The 27,074-nt window shown below is 42.1% G+C and overlaps 1 protein-coding gene across 5 annotated transcripts; it reads left to right on the top strand.

Annotated features, from left to right (window-relative positions):
• Nucleotides 1-1,985: 1,985 nt before the first annotated feature.
• Nucleotides 1,986-23,480, top strand: Znf157 (zinc finger protein 157). Of its 5 annotated transcripts, none has more exons than XM_027432310.2 (5): nucleotides 1,986-2,094; nucleotides 13,503-13,661; nucleotides 20,149-20,275; nucleotides 20,554-20,649; nucleotides 21,623-23,480. In XM_027432310.2, exons 2-5 carry the CDS (start codon nucleotides 13,563-13,565, stop codon nucleotides 22,816-22,818), a joined length of 1,518 nt encoding a protein of 505 aa, XP_027288111.1. In that variant the 5' UTR covers nucleotides 1,986-2,094; nucleotides 13,503-13,562; the 3' UTR covers nucleotides 22,819-23,480. The 5 variants fall into 5 exon arrangements, with proteins under 5 accessions (XP_027288111.1, XP_027288115.1, XP_027288116.1 ...); XM_027432314.2 differs by having other exon boundaries at nucleotides 1,987-2,096; nucleotides 20,462-20,649; XM_027432315.2 differs by having other exon boundaries at nucleotides 1,987-2,096; nucleotides 20,499-20,649.
• The last annotated feature ends 3,594 nt before the right edge of the window (nucleotides 23,481-27,074 follow it).

A 27,074-nucleotide genomic window follows, 5' to 3' on the forward strand; every position in this document is an offset into this window, starting at 1 on the left:
TCTGCCCTCTTCTGGCTTCCATGGGCAATGATAACACAGATGGTACACAGGCATATAGGCAGCCAAAAAAGGCCTCATACATATAATAAGATAATAAATAGAAATTATTTTTCTTTTCTTTTTTTTCATTTTTCAAGACAGGGTTTTTCTGTGTAGTCTTGGTTGTCCTGGAACTCGCTTCACAGATCAGACTGGTCTCAAACTCAGAGATCCACCTGCCTCTGCCTACCAAGTGTTGTGATTAAAGAAATGCACCACCGCCACCTGTCTTAAAATATCTCTTTCTTTTATTATGTGTATGGGTGTGTTGCCTACATATATGTCTGTCTGTGTACCATGTGCGTGCATGTAGTGTCTGTAGAGGCTGCACAAAGGCATCAGATCTCTTGGGGCTGTGAGCTGCTATGTGGATGCTGAGATTCAAACCTGGGTCCTTTGGAAGAGCAGCCAATACTCTTAACTGCTGAACCATCTCTGCACTCCCATTTCTTATAATTTTTGAGATTGGGTCTTACTAAGTTGTCCAGCCTGGTCTTTTTTTTTTTTTAAGATTTTATGTATTTAGTATGTAGTCAACATTCTGCTCCCATGTACATCTGCACACCAGAAGAGGGCACCAGATCTCATACCAGATGGTTGTGAACCACCATGTGGTTGCTGGGAATTGAACTCAGGACCTCCGGAATAGCAACCGATGCTCTTATCCTCTGAGCCATCTCTCCAGCCCCAGCCTGGTCTTTAATTTACTCTGTATCCCAGGCTGATCTGGAAGTTACAATACTCTTCCCTCAGCCTCCCGAGTAGCTGGGATACTGACTTGTGCAATGGGGCCCAGCCTTTTTTATATAGGAAAAGAAAATGGCAACATTTTAGGGACATTCCTCTGAGTGAGTAGAATAATTAGCAGCACTGTAGTAGTAAATTCACCTTATAATAATAAAACTCACACCTATTGTGGGGATTTAACATTATAATGAGACATATCACACATGATAGGAGAGTGAGTGCAGGCTCAGATGAACGCTACATCTACATATGATGGTTCCTAAAACTAGGTCCTCCTTTCTTGGGAAAAACTGTAAAATCTTTCTTTTTTATCTCATTTGAGACAGCTTCAGAATGTGTTTTCTCCCTTAAACTGGATCTTAAGAATTAAAGGCCTTGTTCCTTCCTTTGCCTGATTCTTCTGATAGAGAGCCTAAGAACCCCAAGATACAGTGTGAACTCGAAATTCAGACATCTGTTAAAAGAAGCCTGTGAATAATTAATTAAAATAACTAATTAAAAGACTAGCTTTATGGGACAGGAAAACTCCACTTACAGCCAATACATCCCAGCACTAGGGGGGCATCAAAGAAAGATGGGAGATCACAAGATCAAGGCAGGATCAGGTAAGCGTCTTAAAAACCAAAAGAAGAAATTTAAGAAAGAAAGTACAAAGGAAAGAAAGGAAGCGTGGTTTGCTATTCATTTTCATCATAGTATGCTTATAACTTTTTTTTCTATCTGCAGTGTGCTGGAAAACACACGTTATTTACACCAGAGGCTGTTAGCATTTTATCACTTTGGCTATTATCCTTTATGGTGGTGTTGGAGATTGAGGGAGAGTCAAGTTTCTTTTCTAGAAGTTCTGGCCCAATCAGAGGGTACTTTATCCTCTCAACTCCTTCCTCCTGTTTTCTCCAGTGGTATCGTCCAGGCAGACCAAAGACCCTACCTGATTTTTACCCCCTCCTCCCAATGGTGCCTTCAAGGATATACCATCTTGACTCCTACCCGCTCTTGCTCAATTTGTCTCTCTTTTAGATTAGGATACAACTCGGTGCACACGGATAAGGGGATTCCTTTTGCTTCGCTAAACACTGCACATTCACAGACCTACAGAGTACAGCGCTTCTTTTGGCAGCTTGCCTGGGGGAGGGAGGCTTCTACCCGTGAACGCCCCGCCCCCTCTTGCCCCGCCTTCTGTGAACAGCAAACTGTACGGAATTGGTGTCAAGATGGCCGCCCTCACGGAGGGCGCAGCCATGTCGGTCTCCTGACAACGTCACCACAGCCAAAAGTCTCTGCAGATCCCTAACTGCTCCTTGTTCGGTGTGAGTAGACTGCAACTATTCAGCCCTTATGATTGTGTGCAAAATCAAAGGCTCTAGAAGGTGTAATATTGGGGCAAGGACAGGAAACGGAAATGCGGTTTAAGTCTCTTGGCGCGCAGCGCTAAAGTGAGTGATAGAGGGTTTATGGCATGACAGTCACTCAGCTGATTTTCAAATGATGTCGTTGTGTGTGTGTGTGTGTGTGTGTGTGTGTGTGTGTGTGTGTGTGTGTGTGTGTGTGTGTGTGTGTGTGTGTGTGTGTGTGTGTGTGTGTGTGTGTGTGTCGGTGGGTGAGAAATTGCCAGTTTTTGGTGACATTGGAGGTGAATGAAAGCTAATGGAAGTCTGTTTGGGTCACGAATAAGGACCTCTGGGGTCTTCAAATGTCTTGTCCTGACTGTGTTTGGATTTTTCGTCATCAGTCTCTATGGAAGCGTGCTAATTTTATGACTTGGTCTAAATAACACATATTTGGCTTTGTTGATTCTCTTTGATGTGCTTTTGTTTTCTTTCCTCCCCCTTCCTTTTTGAGACTGGTTCTGAGTGTTATGTCTGGCAAATCCTCTATTTTCTGTTTCACTAAATTTTGACTATTAGCTGTACTGTTTTATATTTTATTAACTTATACATTGAGTGTCAATTCATTAATGTTCAGCCTTTATTTAAAACAACAACAACACATGCTTCTGCTTGAAGTTTTTTTTTGTTTTTTGTTTTTTGTTTTTTTTTCGAGACAGGGTTTCTCTGTACTGCTTTGGAGGTTGTCCTGAACTCTCTCTGTAGACCAGGGTCTGCTTGAAGTTTTCTAGCCTACAATACCAGCACTTTGGAGGCTGAGGCAGGAGGATTGCTGCAGGTTTGGCCAACCTGAGCTACACAGTGAGATAAAACAAAATCTCTATAGCAGTACTTTATATGCATCATCTTATTATCATTGAGCTTTATGGTCAATCTTATTGACTGATTCTTTTTTAAAATTTTATTTCTGTAGAGAGGCGATCTCCTGCCAAAAGGCAGATGTGGAGGTCAGAGGGCAATGTGGAAGTCAGAGGACAACTTTGTTGAGTTGGTTCTCTCCTTCCACCTTTACATGGGTTTCAAGATTGAACTCAGGTCATCAGGCTTTTGTATATTCACCTACCCTGGTTGATTTTTTTATGTATTTTTGGGAGGGTTGACTGTTATTATTATTATTATCTTGGAGTTTTGCTGGCCTATTCATTCAAGTGATACTCCAGTGTCTCAGCCTCCCATATAGGTAGGACTCCATGTGTAAACATTGCGGTAGCTCAGATGGGACAGGGATTCTGGCACTCAGGAGCCAAAGAATACTGAGTGTTACAGCTTGGATAGAAAGGTATTCTGGCACTCAGGCGTCACCACATACCACAGGTCACAGTAAATGTAGCAGTTTACAGCCCTGCTGGGGTGGGGGGAGGCTTCTGCAGTGTATCAGCTCTACTTCTGCAAGGGAGGGCTCCCCCAGCGAAGTTGCTACAGTTTGCAGTAACTCCACTTTCCCACTTTGCTAGGCGAAGGTTTCCCCAGCGACCGTGTTACAGCCCTGCTTGGCTCTCTCAGCTGGCTCAGCTCTGCTCTGTTCTGGCTCCGGTTGAAAAGTTGTTACAACTCTTCTTCTCCAGCAAAGGAAGGTCTCACCTAAACCTCATTCAAGAGATTTATTGGGGAGGAAGTATCCAGGAGAGTGGCTGTCCTCAGCCACAAGCTGAACAGGCACAGGTTTTATATAGGGCTTCTTAGGGGCAGAGTTTTTCCAGGGAGATTTCCAGGGTGGGGTTGGTCAGATTTCAGTCCCTGAGCTCAGAATGGCTAGATCTCCTGTTCAGGGATTGGTTGGTTTTCTGCACAGGTTCGGGGTTAGATTTGGCTCTGGCTTTAGGGCCAAAGTGTGTTTCTTTCACTGGTCCTTTTTAGCCTTTTGGCTCTAATTTTAGGGTCAGGGTGTATTTCTTTCACTGACTCTGATTCCAGGGACAAAGTGTGTTTCTTTGGCTCTGCTCATGGTGTGTTTCTTTGTCTGGCCCTTCCCCCCTACACTCCAGACATGTGCCTTGCTAAGGGTTGACTTTTTTTTTTTTTTTTTTTTGGTTTTTCGAGACAGGGTTTCTCTGTGTAGCTTTGGAGCCTATGGCACTTGCTTTAGAGACCAGGCTGGCCTCGAACTCACAGAGATCCTCCTGCCTCTGCCTCCCGAGTGCTAGGATTAAAGGCATGCGCCACCAACCGCCAGGCTGTAGGGTTGACTTTTTTTTTTCTTTTTTACAAATCAACTTATGCTGTGTCTGTGTGACTATTTTGCATTTGTCAATTTTGGTCTTTCTAAATTTTGTGTTTTTTAAAAAATAATTTATTGATTTTTTTTTATGTTCATTTGCCTGCGTGTGTGTGTCAAGGTGTCAGATTCCCTGAAACTGGAAATTACTGACAGCTGTGAGCTTCCAAGTTGGTACTAGGAGTTGAACCCAGGTCCTCTGGAATAGCAGCTAGTGCTCTTAATCACTGAACCATCTCTCCAGCTCCTGTTTTCTTGTTTTTGTTTTTTTTCCGAGGCAGGGTTTCTCTGTATGGCCCTAGATATGCTGGAACTCATAGAGATCCCCCTGCCTCTACCTACCAAGTGCTGGGATTAAAGGTGTGTGCTACCACTGCTAGGCCTTATTTGTTTTCAATTGAATGGAAAGAGCCTTTCTGTATATCCCAGGCTATTTGGTAGTGCTAGGTTACAGATATGCACATGAGCACCACTATGGTTGTCCTTTTCTAGCCTCTTTTTGAAATTACACGTGTGTGTGTGTGTGTGTGTGTGTGTGTGTGTGTGTGTGTGTGTAAACAACTTTAGGGAGTCAATTCTCTCCTTCCACCACGTGGGTTCTAGGGATTGAGTTCAGATTCTCAGGTTTGGCACTAAGTGCCTTTACCTACTGATTCATCTCCCCAACCTATCTTTTACCTTTTAAGTTAATTAATGGATGAATTTATGTATGTGATGAACTTGTTAATTAACTCATTAATTAATTGTGGGGCCTTGTGTACTTGTAATAAGCTAGTATCACTGAACTACATCCCCAGCCCATTTAAATATTTTATTTTAATTACTTTTAAGTGTATGAATGTTTTGCCTGAATGTATGTCTGTGCATCTTTGGTGCCCGAAGAGTCCAGAAGAGGGGCTCAGGTCTCCTGGGACTGGAGTTACAGGCATTTGGGAGCTACCATGTGGGTATTCCGTCTGGAAGAGCAGCCAGTGCTCTTAACTGCTGAGCCATCTCTCCAGCCCCCAGCCCATTTTTTGTTTTTAAACAACAGATTTCTTTTGGGGGGTGGGGGTTAAAGACAGGCTTTTTCTGTGTAGCCCTGACTGTCCTGGAATTCATTCTGTAGACCAGGCTGGCCTAGAACTCAGAGATCTGCCTGCCTCTGCCTCCTGAGTGCTGGGATCAAAGGTGTGCACCACCACAGCCTTGCTAGAACAGATTACTTTAATTGCATAGGTCCATCTCATTTAGCAAGGTTTTATTTAAGGTTTTAAAAAAGGTTTCTTTTCTTTTGACTTCTGTATATTTGTCTGTGTAAGCGTATGCCAAGTGTGCATTACAGGCGATTGTGATCTAGGAATTCATTCCCGAGTCCTCTAGAAGAGCAGTGAGTACTCTTTAGTTACTTTTTTTACATCATTTAAAAATTTATTTTGCATACCAACCACAGTTTCCTTTCCCTCCTCTCCTCCCATTCCCTTCCCCCTCCCTCCCTCCTATACCCCCCATCCAGCTCTCCATCTCCATACGGATGGGGTAAGGCCTTTCATGGGAATCAACAAAGCAAGGCATATCAAGTCGAGGCAGGACAACCCCCCCCAATCAAGGCTGAACAAGGCATCCCACCATAGGGGCTCTCCAGACCAAGCTACACAACCGTTACTCAGATACAGTGGGCTTAGGTTGGTCCCATGCCAGCTCCCTAGTTGTCTGTTCAGAGTCCATGAGCTCCCACAACCTTGGGTCAGCTGTTTCTGTTGATTTCTCCATCATGATCTTGACCCCCTTGCTCATACAATCCCTCTACCCTCTCTTCAACTGGACTCCTGGAGCTCCGCCCAGTGCTTGGCTGTGGATCTCTGCATCTGTTTCCATCGGATACTAGATAAAGACTCTATGAAGACAATTAGGTTAGTCAGCAATCTGATTACAGGAGAAGACCAGTTTAGGCACCCTCTCCACTATTTCTAGGAGTCTTAACTGGGGTCATCCTTGTAGGTTCCCAGGAGCCTCCCTGGCACCAGGTTTCTCCCTAACCCCATATTGCCCCCCATCAAGATAGCTCTTTCATTATTCTCCTGATTATTCGCCCATAACTCAACCATCCTGATGCCTCATGTTCTCATCACTCACCCCTCTCATCTACTCCCCCTTGCTCCCAGTTTACCCAGAACATGTCATCTATTGCCTCTTCCCAGAGAGATCCATGGGTTCCTCTTAGGTTTCTTCTTGTTACTCAGCTTTTCTGGAGCCTAATAACCGCAATTGTAGCCTGGTTATCCTTTGCTTTACATATAATATCCACTTATGAGTGAGTATATACAGTTTTTGTCTTTCTGGGTTACCTCACTCGGGATGATTTTTTCCTAGTTCCATCCATTTGCCTGCAAATTTCATGATGTCATTATTTTTCCCCCCGTTGAGTAATACTCCATTGTGTAGACATACCACATTTTCTTTATCCATTCTTCGGTTGAAGGGCATCTAGGTAGTTTCTGGCTATTATGAATAATGCTGTTATGAACATTACTGAACAAGTGTCCTTGTAGTATGATTGAGCATCCTTTGGGTATATGCCCAAGAGTGGTAATGCTGGGTCTTGAGGTAGATTGATCCTTATTTTCCTGAGAAACAGACACACTGATTTCCAAAGTGGCTTTACAAATTTGCACTCCCACCAGCAGTGGAGGAGTGTTCCCCTTGCTCAAAATCCTCTCCAACATAAACTGTCATTACTGTTTTTGATTTTGACCATTCTGACAGGTGTAAAACAGTATCTTACAGTTTTGATTTGCATTTCAATGATAGTTAAGGATGTTGAACAGGAGACTACTTCCTGAATATAACACCAGTAGCACAGACACTGAGACTGACAATTAATAAATAGGACCTCCTGAAACTGAAAAGCTTCTGTAAGGCAAAGGACACAGTCAATAAGAGAATAGGACATTGTACAAAATGGGAAAAGATTTTCACCAACCCTGCACCTGACAAAGGGCTGATCTCCAAAATATATAAAGAGCTGTGAATACTCATTTTTTTCTTTTTGGTTTTTCAAGACAGGGTTTCTCTGTGTAGCTTTGGAGCCTATCCTGGCACTCGCTCTGTAGACCAGGTTGGCCTCAAACTCACAGAGATCCACCTGCCTCTGCCTCCCGAGTGCTGGGATTAAAGGTGTGCGGCACCAATGCCCAGCTGCTGTGAATAATCTTAACAGCTATCTTAAGAGCAAGTGCTCAGGGGTTGGAGAGATGGCTCAGGCATTAAGAGCACTGCCAGCTCTCCCAGAGGTCCTGAGTTCAATTCCCAGCAACCACATGGTGGCTCCTAACCATTTGTAATGTAGTCTGGTGCCCTCTTCTGGGCTGCAGGGATACATGCAGGCAGAATACTGTATATGTAACAAATAAATCTTAAAAAAAGAGCAAGTGCTCTTAACTGCTGAATCATTTCTCCAGCTCTACAAGTTTATTGCTATTTATTGTTTATTATAATAAATATAATATTTAAATATTATTTATAATATGTATTGCTATTTTATGAATGGATGGATTTCAAAAATCATTTACATTTTCCCATTGCTATTATAGAGGAAAAAACATTCTCCTAGCCAGGCGGTGGTTGTGCACACCTTTAATCCTAGCATTTGGGAGGTAGAGGCAAGAGAATCTCTGTGAGTTTGAAGCCAACCTGATCTACAGAGGGAGTTCCAGGACAGCCAGGGCTACACAGAGAAGCCCTGTTTTGAAAAACAAAAGCCCAAACAACAACAACAAACATGTTCTTCTAGTATCATCTTGTATTCAGTTTCTTATCAGTATAAATTAGGAATCCTAGTAGCCTTTCAGCAGAGTCTGCTAGGCAATCCCAGTACTAAGAAGGCAAATACAGGATTACCAAAAGTTCTAGGCCCGATTGTTTTACATAATTAAACCAAGGCCAGCCAGGGCTATGTACTAAAGACACTGTCAAAACAAAACAAAACAAAGAAAAAGTCATGGAGCTTGATGCTCTTGCAGAGGACCTGGGTTTGGTTCCCAGAATCCACACGGCAGCTCACAGGGGTTCTAGTGCCCTCTGCTGTCCTCTGCACACATGTGGTGCACATGTATACATGCAGATAAATACTCATACACACAAAATAAAAAATCATATCATTGTCAAAGAAAGCTACAATTATCGTTTCTTTTCAACATTTACTCTGATCATGCCATATACAACTTACAAAACAATGTTGAATTCTAGTGGACATCTCTCTTTTTGTAGATGGACTTTCTGTGTTCTGCCAGTCAGCTCTGTCCCACCAGCTGGCTCCCCAAATAACCACACAGAGACTGATTATTACTAATAAATGCCTGACTTATACCTTAGGTTTGTTACTAACTAGCTCTTTCAACTTCAATTAACCTGTATTTATCTATGGTCTACCAAATGGTGGTATCTGTTTTTCAGTACTGCATGCACATCTCCTGCTTCTTCTGTGTCTGGCTAGTGACTGCACCTTTCTTCTTCCCAGTATTCTCCCGGGTTGGCTCTCCTGCCTAACAGCTTTCTGACTAGTTATTGGACAGGCAGCACTTTATTAAACTGATGAGAGCAATACATACTCACAGTGTACAAAAGGATTATTACACAGCAGTTTTTACTTATGTTTTGAGACGTGGTCTCATCATACAGCCTGATTCACCTAGAATCTGCTATTTAGATCAGGCTGGACTCCGACTCATGGAAATCTGCTTGTCTCTGCCTCCTGAGAGCTGGGATTAAAGACATGCCACCATGCCTGGCCTGGACATTAATTTGTTAACTAACTTGGTAATGAATTACAGTCCATAACACTCAGGACCCAATGTATAACAGGATAATGTACCATTGAATTACATCACAGATCATTAAAAAAGAAACCCAAAACTTCTTTAATTGTGTAAGTCCATTCCCTTTAGAAGTTTTTTCCTTCTTTTTGTGTGTGTGTATTGTTAGAAATTGAATCTAGGGCCTCATGCTGACTGACCTATACACTTAACCCCTTTTACTAATTTCACTAACAGCAGCTTCAACATTGTGCTTTTTGGACAATGTTTCATAAGTGATTTTTGCTTCATGTGAGCTACTTAGCTCTTAACTGATTTTAGTTTAATTTTTTAAAAGATTTATTATGTATAGAGTATTCTGTTTGCATACCAGAAGAGGGCATTGTTATGCCAAGTTCGTGAGACCCCCAAAAAAGACCACCAAGTTGCCGACTCACTGATGCAAACACATAAGTTTTAATGTTAAGTTACAAGCCTCGGCAGGGACCCTGTCCAGCAAACTGGCACAGCAGCTGCAGGAAAAGGGTCCTGGCCTCAATTATAAGGGGTTTATAAAAGAAAAAACCACAAGCAGCGTGGTACGTGCCTTGGCTGTTCTGGATTGGGTAAGAGTAGGTGACCTTTGGATTCATTGACGTGGGGGCTAGGGGAATTTCAAAATTGTTGCTAACAGTTGCCCACAAGGACAGTCATGACAAGATGTGATTTACCAAAATTAGTCATTGCCTGACCCCCGGATGGGGTCACTTTGACTGGGGTGGGCACAATTTGGGTGCTCATTGGAGCTGTTTATGGTTCCTTGGCTGGAGCTGAATCAGCCTTGTGCCATGCAGGGAATTTCTCAGTGTGGCTTTTTCCAGTTTACCTTGCTCTTATAGGCATCAGATCTCATTACAGATGGTTGTGAGCCACCATGTTGTTGCTAGGAATTGAATTCAGGACCTCTGGAAGAGCAGCCAGTGCTTTTAACCTCTGAACCATCTCTCCAGCACTGCTCCCCTTTAAAAAAATACAATGTCTGACTGTGTATAGCTCTGGCTGCTCTGGAACTCACTATGTAGATCAGGCTGGCTTTAAATTCATAAAGATCTATCTGCCTGCCTCTGCCACCTGAGTTTGGGATTAAAGGCAGGCACATATGTCTAGCTTAGTTTGAACTTTTATTAATAATGGTTGCTGAATTGTATAAGATGCTTTATTTGGTATAAGTTAATAGCAGTATGTTTCCCCTTAATTTGTTGATATAATAACAACTGTATTAATATTCAACCATCTTCTTTTGAAAAGAAGCTGTGGTGACTATTTTTAGTTGTCAACTTGACTGCATCTGGAATTAACTAAAACCCAAGCAGTTGGGCACACCTGTGAGGAATTTTTCTTTGTAGGATTATTTGTGAGGTAGGAGACCCGCCTTAAATCCAGATAATTTGAAGTCAGAAGACCCACCCTAAATCTGGGCCACACCTGGTGACAGCCACATGAAAGGACATTGGATTAGGAAGCTTCTGCTTGCACTCTATCTTGCTGACAGCTTCATCTATCCCATTCTTTTTTTCTTTTTCTTTTTTGGTTTTCGAGACAGGGTTTCCCTGTAGCTTTGTAGCCTGTCCTGAAACTCTCTTTGTAGACCAGGCTGGCCTCAAACTCATTGAGATCTGCCTGCCTCTGCCTCCCAGCTCATCTGTCCTGTTCTTGAGCCATTCCTTTGCTGGTGTTAGTATCTAGGTCTTCAGGATTCCAAGCTAGACTGAAAATCAACAGTTCTCTAGGACTTTCCTGGGATTCCAGCACTGGCTTTGGACTGCTGAGACATCCAGGTTCCATGTACAGAAAAGAACAACTACAAGATCCTAGGCCTTTCCATCAGGAGACAGCCATTGTTGGACTACTCAGCCCACAGCCTATAAGCCACAGCCTATAAGCCTATAAGCCTATAATAAGTCACCTATATGATGTTTATTCTATCAGTTCTGTTCCTTTATAGAACCCCAACTAACACAGAAGTTAAATCCTTCCTGTCAAAGAATTAGGATGAAAAAAATAACAAAGTATGTGTGTAGGAGGTTCCTGCCTGTACAATTGTACAATCACCTATCAGAGAGAAGTCTGTCCCCTCCCTACCCATGAAGGTGCCTCATTCACTGGCCCAGTTCCACTCTCCCTGACAACCCAGATCAGGAATTAAGGGGTAGACTTAAGGCAGGCTAGAAAGACAGGAAAATTAAAGGAACCTGGGAAGCTAAAAAGAAGCATTCATTCTGAATTCTGGTTTAAGACTGGATAAGAGGAATTTCCCCACAAGCAACAACAACATTGTGAAGATTTCTCATGTAGACAGTAGTTTTTGAAGAGATATTTCAAGGAAAACTGTTAAAAATATCAATGAACCACTGGGTATTTTTTCATCACCAGCCCCCAAATCATGACACAGAAACTTACTATTAGTTATGAATGCTTGGCTTGTTTTTTGCTAGCTCTTACAACTTTGACCTGTTTCTCTTTATCTGTGTTTTGTCTTGGGGCTTTTTACCTTTCTTTCATTCTGTATGTCCTATTCTGTGTCTATCTGTTTGGCAGGTGCCTGACTGGCTGGCTAGCCTTGGGCATCTCCCTTTCTTTCTCCCTCATTCTCTCTCCCTTCTCTCCCTTCTCCTACTTATTCTCTCTGCTGCCAGCCCCACCTATCCCTCTACTGCCTAGCTTATTGGTTGTTCAGCTTTTTATTAGGCCAATCAGGTGCCTTAGGCAGGCAAAGTAAAACAGCAACACATCTTTACATAATTAAACAAATGCAGCATAATTAAAGTAATATTCTGCAACAAAACAAATACAACACACTTTTATATAACTAAAGTAATATTACACAACATAAATAACTACAACACACCTTTACACAATTAAAGTAAGATTCTACAACATTTCCCTGTTTTGGTCTAAATAAAAAGGAAGGGTTTTAACTTTAACATAGTAAAGCTATATACAATAAGAATGATTATCAAGCCTGGTGGTGGTGGCACACGCCTTTAATCCCAGCACTCGGGAGGCAGAGGCAGGCAGATTCTGTGAGTTTGAGACCAGCCTAGTCTACTAGAGCTAGTTCCAGGACAGCCTCCAAAAGCCACAGAGAAACCCTGTCTCACCCCCCCAAGAACAATTATCAAGTAAGAATTACGTGTATAACATCCAATCCATTTGCATTTGGCAAATTCAGAGAAAATACTCCATTATCTGTCCTATCATGGTGAATCCAAAGAAAACTATAACTATCTAGTCTTCAACTTCATCAAAGACTCTAGAAAGATATATTACCTGAGTAAACAGGAAGTGCAGAGTGAGCAACTTCCAAAGCTATAGAAATGACAGAAGCAGTGGGCTGCCTGGACAGTTATCCAAAGTTCCTCTTCGGCCTACAGGCCTAGAATATCTGGCAGAAGTTTCTATGAAGCAGGAATTTTGAAAGACTGTCCTACCTTGTCTTGGCAGAGTTATGCAGTCACTTCCCTTTGTTTCCTGCATGCCCAGTTTGAACAGTATACAGTTTTTTGTTTTTTTTCTCTTTGCTCTTTGGGGGCTTGTTACCCAGCTCCCAAATAAATAGATGAAGACTTTCCTTTCTTATGAAGAATATGAAGCACACCCTCTTAATCAAGAGTAGTTTGCCTTGTTTAGGCCCTTCAATTGGAGTGGTATTCTCTTCTTTTTGGGCCCCCATCTCAGGAAAAAATACTGGCCTCATATGAGTAAAAGTGTCTAAAAAGACACACGAGCTGCTTCTAGTTGTAGCTGACAAGCTGGCTGGGTGAAGCTCCTCATGAATGCACTGGAGAATAATGGGCTCAGATCATTTTGTTGAGTGTGGATATTGTAGTTCACCTACAGTAAAGCTCAGTTGATGGTGCTTAGCTTTGTGAGGTCAGTGTTTGAAATGACATAGTGTGGTGGTTTGAATGATAATGGCCCCCAGAGGCTCATATATTTGAATGTTTGGACCCAAGTTGAGGTGTGGCCTTGCTGGAATAGGTGTGGCCTTTTTGTAGGAGGTATGTCACTGAGGGCAGGTTTCCACACAAGGTCCAACTTCTGGCTCTGCAGGCAGCTTTAGGATAAGTGTGAGCTTTGAGCTCAAGTGCCATGCCAGCGTGCTGCCAAGCTCCCCTACATGATGACCATGGAATAGCCCTCTGAAACTGTAAGCAAGCCCCAGTTAAATGCTTTATTCTATAAGTTGCCTTGACCATGGCGTGTCTTTATTGCAACAGAACATTAACTAAGACACATGGATGGTGTTGTTTTAGGGTTTCTTGTCTTCTGTCTCTGTAGACCCATTGAACTTTTCAACTTACTAGAGGTTGCAGAATCGTCTACACTCTTCAGCTTTGGATGTATGGGCTGAGGCCTTGGGTAAACATGCCAGTGAATGAGAAATCACCCCAGAGATGTCCTGCCTTGATTCCAGAAGAACCTGGCAGATCAGTTGAGGTAAGAAGCCCCCCCCCACATTTTTTAAGATTTATTTATTATGTATACATCATTTCTCCTCATGTATCCCTGCAGGCCAGAAGAGCACACCAGATCTCATTACAGATGGTTGTGAACCACCATGTGGGTGCTGGGAATTGAACTCAGGACCTCTGGAAGAGCAGTCAGTGCTCTTAACCTCTGAGCCATCTCTCCAGCCCCCCCCCCCACCACATTTTTAAAATTTTATTCTTTTTCTTCTTTTTCAATGCTGGGGGTGGAGCCCAGGGCAGGCAAGTTCTAGAAGTGCTCTACAACCATGGTGCATTCTTGGGCTTGTTATTTCTTTAGCTGCTTTTTTGTTTTGTCTTTCAAGACAGGGTTTTCCTGTGTAGCAGTCCTAGATGTCCTGAAACTTGGTCTGTAGACCAGACTGGCCTCAAACTCACAAAGATCTACCTGTTTCTGCTTCCCAAGTGCTCAGATTAAAGGCATGTGCCATCACCACCCAACTTGGTTTGTTTTTGAGTAGAGCTCTGTTGTGTGATATTTGTATACTATGTGAAGATGTATTGCTGTGATTGGTATAATAAAAAGCTGAGCAGCCAATAGCTAGGCAGAAGGTATAGGTGGGACTTCTGAGCAGACAGAGAGCTCTGGGAAGAAGAAAGGTGGAATAGCCAGCCAGATATGGAGGAAGCAGGATGGACAGTATGGAGATGAGATAATGAGCCATGTAGAAGAATGTAGATTTAAAAATATGTGTTAATTTAAGTTATAAGAACTAGTTAGGGCCGGGCATTGGTGGCACACACATTTAATCCCAGCACTCGGGAGGTAGAGGCAGGCAGATCTCTGTGAGTTCGAGGCCAACCTGGTCTACAGAGTGAGTGCCAGGATAGGGTCCAAAGCTACACAGAGAAACCCTGTTTCAAAAAACCAAAAAAAAAAAAAAAAAGAACTAGTTAGGAACAAGCCTAAGCTAAAACTGAGCTTTCATGATTATTAATCAGTCTCAATGTCATTATTTGTGGGTTAGTGGTCCCAACAAAAAAGTACTACTACATTTGCCACTCCAACATGGGGCATGACCACACAGGCAGAGAGGTCACACCAGCAGGTGCCACTGCAGCTGCCACCTGGGCCTCTCTATGAGCACTCACAACAGTCGCTTGCCACTCATGGGGACTCAGGAAAGTGGGATCAACAACTTCCTATAGCTTCGGTGGTAAACATGACTTCTGTCGGTACCTGCTGGCATAAGGCAGGCATAGGCTCTTAGGGGAACTGAGAAGGATGAAGCCAACCAACCACCAGAGGCACACAACAGAGCACCTAGCTGCCACCTAACAGTTTAACATGTGTTTGGTGTGGTCAGAGAATATTCAGGTTCTTAGTAAAGACAGGTCCAGACACCAAAATCATCTAAAAAGTTACAGTATGCTTGAAAAGGTGCTAAGGTGCTGAAGAAGTAAAAAATGGGTATAAACAGTCATAAAAATAGTTTAAAAAGACAGGCAATGGTGGCGCATGCCTTTAATCCCAGCACTCTGGAGGCAGAGGCAGATGGGTCTCTGTGAGTTCGAGACCAGCCTGGTCTACAAGAGCTAGTTCCAGGATAGCCTCCAAAGACACAGAGAAACCCTGTCTTGAAACCCCCCCCAAAATAGTTTAAAAATAAAAAAGTAAATATATATCCACTTAAGGTTTGGAAATACCATAACACAGGGCATGTGGGTCATATAATGCTTTGTTAACTTTATATATTTTAAATGTTAATTCATAAATAATGACAGCTACTAAGAGACATTGGATTGTGAAAAGAGCTGATAAATTAAACCAGCCTGTATATTTTGGGAGATGTCTTAATTTTAAAGTGGAACTTAGAAAATATGTTGCATTATGGGAGAGGTTTTGCAAAAAGCTATGGATTTCCTTAAAATTAATAAAGATCAGGGGAGACCTCCTGAGGATCTTGGCTACAGACATGAGGGAGGAAGCCAGGAAAGACTACAGGTCAGGTGACATGTAGGCTGATCCCTCTGCATGGAAACAGCTCTAAGACTGGATGAGGCATGACAAATCTTGTTAGCTACAGAGTCCTCATGACTTACTATTACATACCACCCTTTCAAATGGTATGGATAGAGATTTTTATTACAGTTTGGTTATGCAGCCCAAAGGGGCTTATGAAGTTGACTGATGCCTTTTACCTGCTCAAACATAGAACAAAAAAATCACCTTTAGCTGATTCATGCACGCCACACATTCCATACTTATGTTACTGCAGATACATTTGTTACCTTTAAAAGTTTGTGTTTTTAGGGAAAAAAGGGGACCAGATACCAACAATGATAAGTAGCTCAGGTGATCCAGCCTCTCAGAATGTCTCTGTTGGAGTTTCCTCATAATTCTGTATCTAGGACAACTTCAAAGCTGCTAGCTGAGAGGATCCAGGCTCACAGACTACTCTATCCAGGACTTCAGACAAGCCCTGTACTTTCCCATTACACAGGGAGTGGAGAACAAATGATACATCCAAATTTCCCAGTATTTGACCATTATCTCAATTATCTCCAGATTTTCTCAGGGTCCCCTAAAGATGCTAACATCCCCAGACAACAGGAAGTAATTTTTTCTCTTATTATTATTATTATTATTATTATTATTATCATTAATTCAAGTTAGGGAACAGGCTTGTTTCACATGTACTTCCCCTCTCCCTCTCCCTCCCCTCACCCCCATTCCTTCTCCCCCACCTCCAACCTACCCCCACCCCATCCACCCTCCACTCCCCAGGCAGGGTAGGGCCCCCAACCCGGGCTCCACCAAATCTTCCTGTGCTGGGCCTAGGCCCCTCCCCATGTGTTCAGAGACAGAGTGCATCCCTTCAAGTGGGATGGGCTCTCGAAGTCCCCCCCACCCACCAGGGCAAAACGCCAGTCCAGATGTTAGCATCTGGGGATGCTAACATCCCCAGACAACAGGAAGTAATTTTTTTAAAAAAAGATTTTATTTATTTATTATGTATACAACATTCTGTCTCCATGTATGCCTGCGCACCAGAGGAGGGCACCAGATCTCATTACGGATGGTTGTGAACCACCATGTGGTTGCTGGGAATTGAACTTAGGTCCTCTGGAAGAGCAGCCAGTGCTCTTAACCTCTGAGCCATCTCTCCAGCGCAACAGGAAGTAATTTTAAGAACATGATACCAACATTCCCAAAAGTTTGGTAGGTAGTTTTTGGTCATTCGGTGGGTTATGGATGCTTGTCATCATTTAGGGAGGTTAGTTGCATATTGTTACTGGTCATGGTAAGGGAGTAAACAAAGCAAGGGAGGTTAGATTAAATGATCTCTTTCAGAAAAGAAAAGGGGGATATAGAAATGATAGAATTAAAGGTAATGTGATGATATCTTGTTTGTACTCTAACAAATAAAGATTGCCTGAACATCATAGGATGGAGCTAGCCACTATCTAACCATAGAAGTCTGGAGGTTTGTACAGACAGACAGGAAGTGAGATGGTTATGCTGAAAGGGGAATATAAGTGGTTGGAGACAGGAGCTCAGTCTCCTTTTGGCTGGAAAGGTGAAGTGAGGTATGGCTGTGGTTTGCTCCTTTATCTCTCTGATCTTTCAGCATTTAACCCTGTATATGACTCCAAGATTTACTATTAAGACCTATTAGAACTTGTGCTACAGGGTAGATTATTGAATCTACTTTTAAACTAGAAAAAGCAACTAATAATCCCAAATAGTTTACATTGGTATAGTTTTTTGTATATTGATACAAATTTAAGGGTGTTAGAACATACTCTATATGTTTTTATTCTTGTTTAAGGTATTTTTGTATGTTGATACAAATTTAAGGTTAATTTTGTTATACTGTATATATGTTTCTACTCTAGTTTAAGATATTGTACCTATAGAACTCACTTAAAAATGTAATATAAAGTTCTAATCTTTGAAAGCTATTTAGGATAATAAAGAAACACAGGTTAGTCATCTATAACAATCAAACTTATATAGTTATGTTAGGTATGTTTTCAAGGTCAAGCAGATTTATTTTAGATAGATAGATGGTCTTCAAAAACTTCAGAGACCTATAGAGTATAGCATTTAAGATGTTTTAATACCATACGGCTTTTTATGACAGTGAGACACATCTGCCTCTGGCAGCACCAGTTTACTTCAAAAAAGGAAGATGGGCATCAAAGAAACTTCATATGGAATTTGCTACTTTACTTTTTTGGTGTTTCAAGACAGGGTTTCTCTGTGTAGCTTTGGAGCCTATCCTGGCACTCGCTCTGGAGACCAGGCTGGCTTCGAACTCACAGAGATCTGCTTGCCTCTGCCTCCAGAGTGCTGGGATTAAAGGTGTGTGCCACCAATGCTCGGCGCTAGTTTACTTTTATTGTGGCAAAGTTAGCCATTGGGCAAGAAACTGCCCTTCCCTTGACTACTGATAGTATATTGTCCGAATTGGACAAGAAGAACACAAAAAAGTCAACTGCCAAACTTTGCCAAGACAAGAAAGGATAGTCCTTCAAAATTTCTGCTTCACAGAACAGTCTGTCAGATATTCTGGGTCTGTAGGTTGAAGATGGATGTCCCAATGTTACAGAGGAACCTTGGGTGACTGTCCAGGCAGTTAACTGCTTCTGTCATTTATATAGTTTTGAAGTTGCTTGCTCTACACTTCCTGTTTACTCAGTTAATATTATTTCCTTCTTGAGTCTCTGATGGGGTTGAAGATAAGATAGTTATAGTTAAAATTTTCCTTGTTAACCAAATTCAGAAAAAAACACACACACAAAAGAAATACAAAGTGTATAAGGTTGAGAGCCATAAAAGCTTAAGTTGTTTATTTAAGAAAATGTTTCAAGGTCTAAAATATATTTTGGGCTGGTAATACAAGATATGATAGAAAGTGAATTAGGTTAGGTGGTGGTGGTACACGCTTTTCATCCCAGCACTCAGGAGGCAGAGACAGAGGCAGGTGGATCTCTATGAGTTCAAGGCCAGCCTGGTATACAAAGAGAGTTCCAGGACAGGCTCCAAAGATACACAGAGAAACCCTGTCTTGAAAAACCAAAAAAGTAAGTGAATTAGATACAAAAGTTTGGATTCACCAAGGTAGGATAGATAATGGCGCATTTTCTCTGAATTTGCCAAATGCAAATGGCCTGGACATTTAGGAAAGCCACATTCCAGATCCAAAGCACAATTTTCTTGTCATACTGTATTGTATGTAATTCAGCACATTTACCTTGTGTGTTCAAACCTTCATGTCTTGTGATCTTACCCCATAGTCCCCAGGGTATTAGTACTGTTTTGAGATAGGGTCTCTATGTAGTTGAGACTGGCCTTGAACTCCTGATCCTTTTGCTTCTATCTTACAAGTGGTAGAATTACAGTTGTGGGAGACTATACCCAACATTTCTTTGAGTCTCTGTATAGTACAGGTAAGCCTAGAATTCTGTAGCTCAGGCCCGTCTCAAGCTCATATTCTTTCTTCATATATTATATATACACATATATTATTTATATTACATTTCTGGGATTGAACCTAGGGCCTTCTACATTCCAGGAAAACATCTTACCCTTAAGCTACATCCTCAGCCTTTTTTAATTTTTCATTGTTTTTGCATCCAGGTCTTGCTATACAGCCCAAGCTGGCCTGGAACTCACTATGTATATCCATACTGGCCTCAAACTCACAATCCTTTTGTCTCTGCCTCTTCAGTGCTAGGATTACAGGAGTGTGCCACCATTCTTGGTGGCTGGCTAGCTTTATATATCTATAATTTTTAGTGTGTGTGTATGTCTGTGTGTGTGTGGGTGTGTAGAAGTCAAGAGGACAACCTGTGCGAGTTGGTTCTCTCCTTCTATGTTGAATTGAGGGAATGAAATCAGTATATTAGGTTTGGTAGCAAAGGCCCTTACTCACTGAGCAATCTTGCCAACCGTCTTTCTTTATACAAACATATTTACAGATATCATACACACACACTATATATATGTATATTTATGTATACATATGTATCAAGTATCAAGTAAGTTTGTACAAAAAAAATAATAGTCCTATGATATGTAAGACCAACTTCAAGCCACAGTCCTAGTATATATGTATGTATGTGTGTGTGTGTGTGTGTGTGTGTGTGTGTGTGTGTGTGTGTGTTTTGATTTGTTTTGATTTGTTTTCTTTGAAAGGTTTCCTGTGGCCCATGCTGACCTGAAACTTGCTATGTCACCAAGGATGGTTCTGGTCTTCCCATCTCCTCCTAAGTACTGAGTGCCACTGTCAGTCTAATAATTAGTAGATTAACATGGTGACAGAGTTTTTCGGGGTTCCTCTCTAAAGTACAGTATCAAGTAAGACATGGACCAAGTATCCAGCATGGCTCTTTGCATTTAGCTCCCAAGGGGCCTGCATTGAGAAGATTAGTATTTCTGTGTTCTCCCTCATGTGCCCTGCCCTGATCACTGTAGACTGTCATTACAGGGATCTGTGTCCTTCGAAGATGTAGCTGTGGATTTCACCCAACAAGAGTGGTACAGACTGGACTCTACCCAGAGGAACATGCACAAGGATGTGATGCTGGAGACTTACAGTCACCTGGCATCTGTGGGTGAGGATGAATGTGTGCGGGGAACCCCTGGGGGCATGTGGTTTCTGCCATTTTTGCCACCACTGAAGTTTAGTGATAGTTGTAGATGTTAGGGTTGCAGCTAAGTGAGCAGTTTAGGGCTCCAGAAAGAACATGTGTTCTCATGTCCCCAAATGTAAGGTTTAAATGGACCCCTTCCTTGTGCAGCTCAGGAAGAGTCACCTTCCTCCTCCTCCTCCATCAGATGCTCTAAAGCTCAAACTTCTTGGCCCATGTCCTGTGCCATTTCCCATTAACAGGCCTCTGCGTGGCCAAACCAGACATGATTTTCAAGTTAGAGCGGGGAGAAGAACTCTGGGTATTAGAAGAGGAATCCTCAGACCATGATTACTCAGGTGAGTGGGCAAAACCCAGAAACATTGAACACATGGGAAGCCATACCCAAGGAATTTAGTTAAAAGGGCATCCTTATATAATATTTTTGGGGGATTCTTTTTAGAGCCTTGGGCTCTTTGAACTAGGACGGGAGGTTTACAAGCTGCAGAAAACTAAATTACCTACCCCAGAATTCTACTTGCATTTCAGTACTTGTGGATTTTGATGTTTCTGTTATCTGCTGCACTTACTGATCTCTGCCTCATGTTAGAAATTTATTCTTTCATTTCTTCATTGATGTTGCTGGCTTCTGATGACAGCCATCTGTTCATATATTCACTTAGTTATCTACCAAAACTTCAAATACTGTAGGATATATGCTGGTCACATTCTGGGCAATGGGATCCAGCAGTGAATAAATAATGTCTCTGTTTTCTTGGAGTCTTCAATCCAGTGAGGGAAAGCATCCAGAAACAAATATGGAGTGTTTTGGATGTTGCAAAGAAAAGCAATCCAAGTGGAGAAAGATCACTGTTGATGTGCGCTTTTAGGGACTATATTCAGGGAAGGTTATTTTTTTTTGTGAGAACAACATTAGTGTACAAATTTCAGTGAGGTGAGAGACAACAATATGTAGATTTGGTGTGTTCTGGGCAGAGAACTGTGAACGCTGATTCTTACCTGAGAAATGTATCCGGGGACTGGTGAAGAGGTCTGTGAATTAGTAAGGGGTCAAATTGTAGGTGGATTTCTTTTTTCTTTTTTCTTTTTTTCTTTTTTTTTTCTGAGACAGGTCTCACTGTTCAGCCCAAGTTGTCCTGAAACTCATGATCCTTCTGCTTCAGTCTCCCAATTACTGGGAATACTGGTGTGTATTACTGTGTCTAGCTGCAAATGATAGCATTATAAAGACTGTGTTAAATACTTTATATTGTGACAGGGAAGCATTTGGGGATTTTACATGAATGAGTGACATACTTGTTGCTTTTAAAGGACCTCTGTCTCTGCTATGTGGCAACAGTTCAGTTGGGGGTGATGCCCTCGTGCTGGAGAACAATGTTTATCAGTATCAGAGTATTCAATGTGGGGAAGACTTCCATGAGGAAACAGACTTTGTTCAGCATAAAAGCACTCATACCAGAGATAAAAGCTTTGAATGTCATGAGTGTGGAAAGGTGTACTGCAGAAAATCTAACCTCGTTGAACACCTGAGAACACATACGGGGGAGAGGCCCTATGAGTGTGGCGAATGTCCAAAGACATTCAGTGCAAGATCATACCTCATTGCCCATCAGAAAACTCACACGGGAGAGAAGCCCTTTGGATGTCATGAATGTGGGAAATCTTTTGGCAGGAAGTCACAACTCATTCTACATCGCAGAACACACACAGGAGAGAGGCCCTATGAATGTCCTGAATGTGGGAAAACCTTTTCTGAGAAGGCGACCCTCACAATCCACCAGAGAACCCACACTGGTGAGAGGCCTTATAAATGCAATGAATGTCAGAAGACATTTCGGGTCAAGATATCGCTCACCCAGCACCTGAGAACTCACACGGGGGAGAAACCCTATGAATGTGGGGAGTGTGGGAGAAACTTTACAGCGAAGAAATCCCTAAACCAACATCAAAGAATTCACACAGGTGAGAAACCCTATGAGTGTGGAGACTGTGGGAAATTCTTCCGAATGAAAATGACTCTCAATAATCATCAGAGAACCCACACAGGTGAAAAGCCCTATCATTGTAATGAATGTGGGAAGGCCTTTAGGGTACAGTCATCTCTGGGAATCCATCAGAGAATCCATACCGGAGAGAAGCCCTATGAATGTAATGACTGTGGAAATGCTTTCTATGTGAAAGCTCGTCTCATTGAGCATCAGCGTATTCATTCAGGAGAGAAACCCTATGAGTGTAGTGACTGTGGGAAGATCTTTAGCATGAAGAAATCCCTTCGTCAACATAAGAGAACTCACACTGGTGAGAAGCCTTATGAATGCAGTGAGTGTGGAAATGCCTTTTGTGTGAAAGTGCGCCTCATTGAGCATCAGCGAATTCACACAGGAGAGAGGCCTTTTGAGTGTCAGGAATGTGGAAAGGGTTTCTGTCGTAAAGCCCACCTCACAGAGCACCAGAGAACTCACTTGGGCCGATCCTTGCTTTGTGCATTGGAGAAAGCTTCTCCCTGAAGAGTCCCTCATTCCCTGTACTGGTTCAAGCCCACAGGGGCATCTAATCAAGCAAAACTTGCAAAGCATACTTGCCACTGTGCGGTACTTAGACTAGTATAAAAATGTGTCTGATCCCTTTAGGGAATTGCTCATTATTTCTTGGCTTTGAGGGGGAACACTTTGTAGCCCAGGCTGGCATTGAACTTTTGCCATAGTCTTCTGAGTGCTTCAACAGCAGGTGGGCAAACAGTCTGTGACTTGTTTCATTTGTATTTTTCCATTTAGTGGTGAAGTTGAACATATTGTGTATGAATTTTTTTATCTGCACTGATTGCTCATATCCTTTGCTCACTGTTTCCTAATGAGAACTTTATCTTGTACTGTCTGGTTTAAATGTTGGTGGTGCTATTATTTAACATGTAAGCATATAAAGTCCTTCATTCATGTGTTAAAACATCTTCTCTCAAACTGTGCTCAGCTAGGTTTTCAGTTTTGTTAACTCTTTTCTTGTGCTAAAGTTTTATGTTTCAGTTATTGTCTGTTTTAAGGTGATAATATTTATGTATACTTACTCAAAAGTGAAGATTGTTCATAAACATTTTGAATTTAAATCTACTGTGAGATGTTTTGGTGTAGTATGGAGCCTGCAATGTATAATAAATACTATATTGTCTTGTTAATCTTTTACAGAAATGGTGTCACACTGTAGGTAAAAGCTTAGCAGTTGGCTTGTTTTCAAGTGACATTACCTCCCTAAGATCTGTCCCTGTTGGTAACTATAGGTCTTATTCCAGTTATTAAGTTATTCTGTTCTTGCTGGAAGCTTGTCCTTCTAGATTGTGCTTTGTGACTCTGAAACACATTCTGCCCTGTCAGCTGCTCTCTGTTGGAACTTGGCTAATAAGTTTCTAGATATAGCCAGGCAGTGGTGGCACACTCCTTTATTCCCAGCACTCAGGAGACAAAGGCAGGCAGATCTCTGAGTTTGATGCCAGCCTGGTCTACAAAGTCCAGGACAGCCAGTGCTACACAGAGAAACCCTGTCTTGAAAAAAAGGAAAAAAGATACTAGATGTATGCTTTGGGCTAACGACAAAGGGACTTGATCTTTTCCCTTCCCATGAGCTCTCTGTTCATTCAAATATTTCCCAGAATCACTTCTGCACAGGGCAGCAGAGTTCCTGATGGAAGTTTCATCAGACTCTCAACTCTGTTTTTGTTTTTTGAGACAGGGTTTCTCTGTAGCTTTGGAGGCTGTCTGTAGACCTGGCTGGCCTCAAACTCACAGAGATCCGCCTGCCTCTGCCTCCCAAGTGCTAGAACTAAAGGCGTGCGCCACCACTGCCTGGCCCCTAATTATTGTTTTTTAAATTAAAGATAGGTCTCATTTTATAGCCCAGGCTGGCCTAGAATTCATGACCTTCCTATAGCTATCTCCCTTCCAAGTCGTGGTATGTTCCTTGTGCTTTTAAATAACGGATGCTAGGCAAGAAGAAAGAAAAAGAAAGGGCCCTCTGCTGCATCTACTTTGCAGGAACTATTTCAGACACAAGAACATGTTAGCTCCCTCTGATAAAATAGCATGGTCAATGGTCAATAATTGCCCAGTAGATAAAGCATTTTAAACATTTTTTGAGACAGGGTCTCACTATGTAACCCTGGCTGGTCTGGATCTTATGATATAGACCAGTCTGTTCTTGAACTCATAGAGATTATCATAGAAAAATCTCAAAGGTGTTTGTCATTCATTTTCAAGCACTGGCTTTGTACAAAAAAAAAAATCGATTAGCAGTGGCCTTTCAGTGAGGGATAGCAATCCATCAGCTGCTTGTAATGAATTGCAAGGTTAAAGGTAAACCAGTGACAGGCAGGGGCTTTAAGCTGTTCCAAAGCTAATGAAACCAAAATGTAATTAGACACTGATATTTATTCCTTCTTTGACCAAAACTAACAAAACTAGATGTTAAACTGACAAAATACATGCAGTTATTGTTCTTATTTTAGAAAGAAATACCCTGAATTCTAGGTCACCCAAAGCAACTCTTTGCTGACTATAAAGTTAACCCGAGTGATATTAAGGTTAAACATTTTCTCCTTGGGTGGCTCCAAAGGGTAGAGCTCTGCCTTCATGCCCAAGGCCTATGCCATCTTTATTTATTTATTTATTTATTTATTTATTTATTTATTTATTTGTTTGTTTGTTTTTTCGAGAGAGGGTTTCTCTGTGTGGCTTTGGAGCCTATCCTGGCACTCGCTCTGGAGACCAGGCTGGCCTCGAACTCACAGAGATCCACCTGCCTCTGCCTCCCGAGTGCTGGGATTAAAGGCGTGTGCCACCAACGCCCTGCTTAATAATTTATTTTTATGTTCATTGGTGTTTTGCCTGCATGTATGTCTGTGTGAGGGTGCTAGACCTACTGAACTGGAGAATTGAACCCAGGTCCTCTGGAAGAGCAGTCAGTGATCTTAACCACTGAGCCATCTCTCCAGTCCTGCCATCTTTTTTTTAAGGAAAACAATTTTGTTTTCCCCTCCCTCCTCTCCTCTTGTTCGCTCCCCCACTTCCTGCCTCCCCCCAACCACTCCTTCTCAGTCTCCATTCAGATGTGTAAGGCCTCTCGTGGGAATCAAGAAAGCATGACACATCAAACTGAGGCAGGACCTAGCTCCTCCACCCTGCATCAAGGCTGAAGAAGGTATCTTGAAAGGATGTTTGTGCCACTTCAATAAAAACTACAAAGAACAAAGTGTTGCTGGGCTGTTTGGCCCTTAAACCTGCTGCCTTGCTTTGCATGTATTTAAAAAGACAGAGATTGGCAAAGGAAATGGATTTATTAAATGTTTGAGCAAATCCCATAGCAAGAAAGACTCCTAGTTTCCATCCATCCTTCCTTTGGCATCATTGTAGTTTTGTAGAAGAAATGAAACAAAAGCCAGAAGATACGCATGTGTTAACTGAAATAAGCTCTCAAAACTACTGGAAATCGCCAGGCATTGGTGGTGCACACCTTTAATCCCAGCACTCGGGAGGCAGAGGCAAGTGGATCTCTGTGAGTTCGAGACCAGCCTGGTCTCTAGAGCGAGTGCCAGGACAGGCTCCAAAGCTACACAGAGAAACCCTGTCTCGAAAAACCAAAAATCAAAAAAAAAAAAACCCAAAAAACAAAAACAACCCCGCCAAAAAAAATACTGGAAATCTTTCCCAAAGGCAAGTTCCTCCTCTGGCGTTTGCATGCCAGTGCCTTTCAGTCTTTCCCTTTACTCAGCATGGGGTTCTTGGGGGTCCATTGTTTTAGGAACCTTGTTTTCACTGCAGAAGGGAAGGGTACAGATCTCTAATAGATTTTCTCAACAGGGTTTCAATCTAGGATAATGTTATAAGTGACCCTGGTCACTCCATATGTTCTCTGCAGCGTATCTCCCTTGTGCTCTGTTAGAAGTGTAGCTTTCTCCTTTCCCTCTTCCAATTTCCTGTCAGCTGCTAAGATCTCCAGTTTGTTTGCTGTTTTTTCCCTAAGACTTCAATAAGTTGTTCTTGAGTTCTTTCTGTGTCTTCTTAAATTCTTTTATTGATGAGACCACGAACTTACAAAGGGAACTCTGTACCACTCACCCCTTTGACATCACTGCCCTTGTCCAGCTGCTTTCTGCAGTTGCTACCTCCCTGACATCCTAAAGGTTCTCTTTGACTGTGTGGTTAGCAATTTAATAGCAGTCAATCATTTGAAGTAGGTTCTCTGTGTCCAGCTTGGGCTCTAATTGATGAAGAGGTTTTCCAGCTTTATTACATGTTGGACTTGTCCTGTTCCAAGCTGTATACATTACAATGTAAAGAGCAGTGTGAGAAAGTTTCCATTTTCCACAGCCACCATTACTTATTATCAATCCTCTATATTTTCTAACATTTGCATGTCTATGCATAAACAAGCATAGGTATTTCAAAATAGAATGATGTGATATAGTATCTGTGCATACAAACCATTTTTAAAAGTGTGAGTCTCTGTGTGTGTTTGGTGTGTGTGTATGGTATGTGTGTGTGTGGTGTGTATGTGTGGTGTGTGTGTGTGGTGTGTATGGTGTATATGGAGTGTGTGTGGTGTGTATGGTGTGTGGTGTGTATGTGTGTATATGGTGTATGTGGTGTGTATGTGTGTGTATGGTGTGTGTGGTGTGTATGTGTGCATATGGTGTGTGTGTATGGTGTGTGTGGTGTGTATGTGTGTGTATGGTGTGTGTGGTGTGTATGTGTGTGTATGGTGTGTGTGGTGTATGTGC

This window comes from Cricetulus griseus, chromosome X (assembly GCF_003668045.3).
Source record: "Cricetulus griseus strain 17A/GY chromosome X, alternate assembly CriGri-PICRH-1.0, whole genome shotgun sequence".
Classification (NCBI taxonomy): Eukaryota; Metazoa; Chordata; class Mammalia; order Rodentia; family Cricetidae; genus Cricetulus; species Cricetulus griseus.

Excerpts from the sequence above, each read along its gene's own strand:
- Znf157 (XM_027432310.2), top strand. The coding sequence starts at position 13,563 with ATGTATGGGCTGAGGCCTTGGGTAAACATGCCAGTGAATGAGAAATCA. Across the intron at positions 20,276-20,553 it reads CAGTCACCTGGCATCTGTGG|GCCTCTGCGTGGCCAAACCA; the intron begins GTGAGGATGAAT and ends TCCCATTAACAG. Across the intron at positions 20,650-21,622 it reads CTCAGACCATGATTACTCAG|GACCTCTGTCTCTGCTATGT; the intron begins GTGAGTGGGCAA and ends TTGCTTTTAAAG.